General features: G+C 57.2%; 1 protein-coding gene across 1 annotated transcript; it reads left to right on the top strand.

Moving 5' to 3' along the window:
- The first annotated feature begins 487 nt into the window (after positions 1 to 487).
- LOC149753469 (uncharacterized) lies at positions 488 to 3,058 on the top strand. Its single transcript, XM_089923512.1, has 4 exons — positions 488 to 1,006; positions 1,160 to 1,506; positions 1,597 to 2,011; positions 2,540 to 3,058. Exons 1-4 carry the CDS (start codon positions 488 to 490, stop codon positions 3,056 to 3,058), a joined length of 1,800 nt encoding a protein of 599 aa, XP_089779638.1.

Raw genomic sequence — 3,058 nt, 5'->3', positions numbered from 1 at the left:
GGTCGCGGTCCACCGGCTCCAGGTGAAGCCCTGCAAGCCCGTGCGGCAAAAGAAGCGAAGCACCGCCCCAGAGCGACAACGGGCGATTGCCGAGGAAGTCGACAAACTCCTCAAGGCCGGCTTCGTCCGAGAGATATCCTATCCAGAGTGGCTCGCCAATGTGGTCCTCGTCAAAAAAGCCAGCGGGAAATGGCGCATGTGCGTGGACTACACCGACCTGAACAAGGCCTGCCCGAAGGACAGCTTTCCACTCCCCAGCATTGATCAGCTCGTGGACTCCACCTCGGGACACGAGCTGTTGACATTTATGGACGCCTTCTCCGGATACAACCAGATCCGGATGGCACCGGAGGACAAGGAAAAGACGGCCTTCATCACCGATGGGGGAACCTATTGCTACAAGGTGATGCCTTTCGGCTTAAAGAATGCTGGAGCAACTTATCAGAGGCTGGTCAGCCGGATCTTCAAAGATCAGATAGGCCGAAACATGGAGGTCTATGTGGACGACATGCTAGTGAAGAGCAAAATGGCGCAAGACCATGTGGCCGACCTCAGCGAAGCATTCTCCGTACTCCGAAGGTACCGAATGAAGCTCAATCCGGCCAACTGTGCGTTCGGAGTCACCTCGGGCAAGTTTCTTGGCTTCGTAATCACGCAGCGGGGAATCGAGGCCAACCCCAAGAAGATCCGAGCACTCCAGGAGATGACGCCGCCAAGGACAGTGAAGGAAGTGCAGCGGCTTACGGGCCGGGTCGCAGCCCTCGGAAGATTCGTCGCCCGATCGGCCGAGCGCTGCCTCCCGTTCTTTGCAGCTCTCAAGAAGCCAAAAAACTTTCTATGGTCGGCCGAATGCCAGCAAGCCTTCGAAGAGCTCAAGCGTCTTTTTGCCTCTCCTCCGCTGCTCACGAAGCCTCAACAGGGTGAGCTCCTCTACTTGTATTTAGCTGTTTCTCCTATGGCTGTGAGCTCGGTCCTGGTTCGGGAGGAGAGCAAGCTTCAAAAGCCGGTATATTACACAAGCCGGGTCTTGAGGGGTGCAGAGACCCGATACTCCAAGCTGGAGAAGACCGCCTACGCCTTGGTCGTTTCAGCCCGGAGGCTCCAACCATATTTTCAAGCTCACACTGTGGCCGTGCTGACCGACCAACCGGTGAAGCAGATCCTGCAGCGATCAGATCGTGCCGGACGGGTTACCAAATGGGCCATCGAGCTTGGGGAGTTCGACCTCGAGTATCGACCCAGGCCGGCGATCAAGGCCCAGGCACTCGCCGACTTCATAGTCGAGTGCACCGTGCCGGACGAGCCTGAGCCCGAGCTAGCGCCGGCGGAGCAGACCCCGAACTCGACATGGACCCTGCATGTTGATGGTTCTTCGAACTCGGGGGGTAGCGGAGCGGGCCTCATCCTCGCCAGTCCAGATGGAGTGGTCGCCGAGCAGGCCATGCGCTTCGAATTTCCCGCCTCCAACAATGCAGCAGAGTATGAAGCACTTGTCGCCGGGCTCAAGTTGGCCAAGGAGCTAGGAGTGAAGGACCTAAGGGCCTTCAGCGACTCCCAGTTGGTCGTGAACCAGATCTTGGGTGATTTCGAAGCCAGAGAGCCCACGATGCAAGAATATCTTCGGAAAGTGCGGGACCTCGCCTCGACTCTGAACTCCTTCCACATCCAACACATCGCCAGAACGGAGAACCTCAGAGCAGATCAACTATCAAAGCTGGCGTCTTCCCGCATGAGCGAGCTTCCGAAGGCAGTAGCGCTGGAGTATCCCCAAAAACCCAGCACAGAGGAGCCCGAGCCGACCCTTTGCATCGAAGTTGAGCCGAGCTGGATGGATGAGCTCGTCAACTACTTGCAGGATGAAGCCCTCCCCAGCGATGAGCATGAGGCCCGCCGGGTGAAGCGCTTGGCTGCCCGGTACATATTGCACGAGGGTAAGCTCTATCGAAGATCCTTTACCTCTCCCCTCCTCAGGTGCCTTCGCCCGACAGAGGCGGACTATGCAATGCGCGAGGTCCATGAGGGAATCTGTGGAAATCATCTGGGGGGACGAGCGTTAGCGCACAAGATTTTGCGTCAAGGATACTATTGGCCAACACTCCAGAAAGATACCCTGGACTTCGTCCGAAGATGCGACCGATGCCAGAGGAACGCCAATGTCCAACGCCGGCCCTCGGCCCTGCTGACCTCGATCAGTTCCCCTTGGCCGTTTGCCCAATGGGGAATCGACATCTTGGGGCCGTTCCCCCTGGCGACCGGGCAAAGAAAATTCCTAGTCGTCTCCATCGATTATTTCACTAAATGGGTGGAGGCCGAGCCGCTTGCCCGGATCACCGAGCAGAAAATACGGGACTTCGTCTGGAAGTCGATAATTTGCAGGTTCGGACTCCCCCACATCCTCATATCAGACAACGGTCGTCAGTTCGACAACGTCCGCTTCAGAGAATTCTGCTCCGAGCTTGGCATCGATCACCGCTTCACCTCGGTCGCGCATCCACAAACAAATGGAGAAACCGAGGTAACAAATCGTAATATTTTGCAGGGGCTCAAGGCCAGGCTCGACCAGTCCAAGGGACAGTGGGTCGAAGACCTGTACAACGTCCTGTGGGCTTACCGAACCACGTTCCGCGTACCCACCGGCGAAACTCCTTTCAATCTGACGTACGGGACAGAAGCCGTTATCCCCCTGGAGATCGGGCTTCCTTCTCCAAGGGTGGAGCATTTTGACGCCGGCTCCAGCTCCTCGCAGCTCAGAAATAATCTGGACCTAATCGAGGAGACCAGGGAAGCCGCCCGAGTTCGCATGGCAAAGTACCAGCAAAGGACGGCGCAATACTATAACGCCAGGGTCAAGGTTAAATCCTTCAAAGTAGGGGACCTTGTCCTCAGGAGGGCAGAAGCCTCCCAACCAACTGAGCAAGGGAAGATGGCCCCGAACTGGGAGGGACCCTACCAGATCGCGCGCGTCCAGCGACCTGGAGCATACAAGCTGAGATCTCTTGACGGGACTCCCATTCCACGCAGCTGGAGTTCCGAAAACCTCCGGGTGTACTACCAATAG

Source organism: Phoenix dactylifera, chromosome 5 (genome assembly GCF_051530095.1).
Source record: "Phoenix dactylifera cultivar Ajwa chromosome 5, Ajwa_hap1_PhDact_Kaust_v1.1, whole genome shotgun sequence".
NCBI lineage: Eukaryota > Viridiplantae > Streptophyta > Magnoliopsida > Arecales > Arecaceae > Phoenix > Phoenix dactylifera.
Note: the sequence above shows the minus strand (reverse complement) of the source record. Positions and strands in the feature narration are given on the sequence as shown.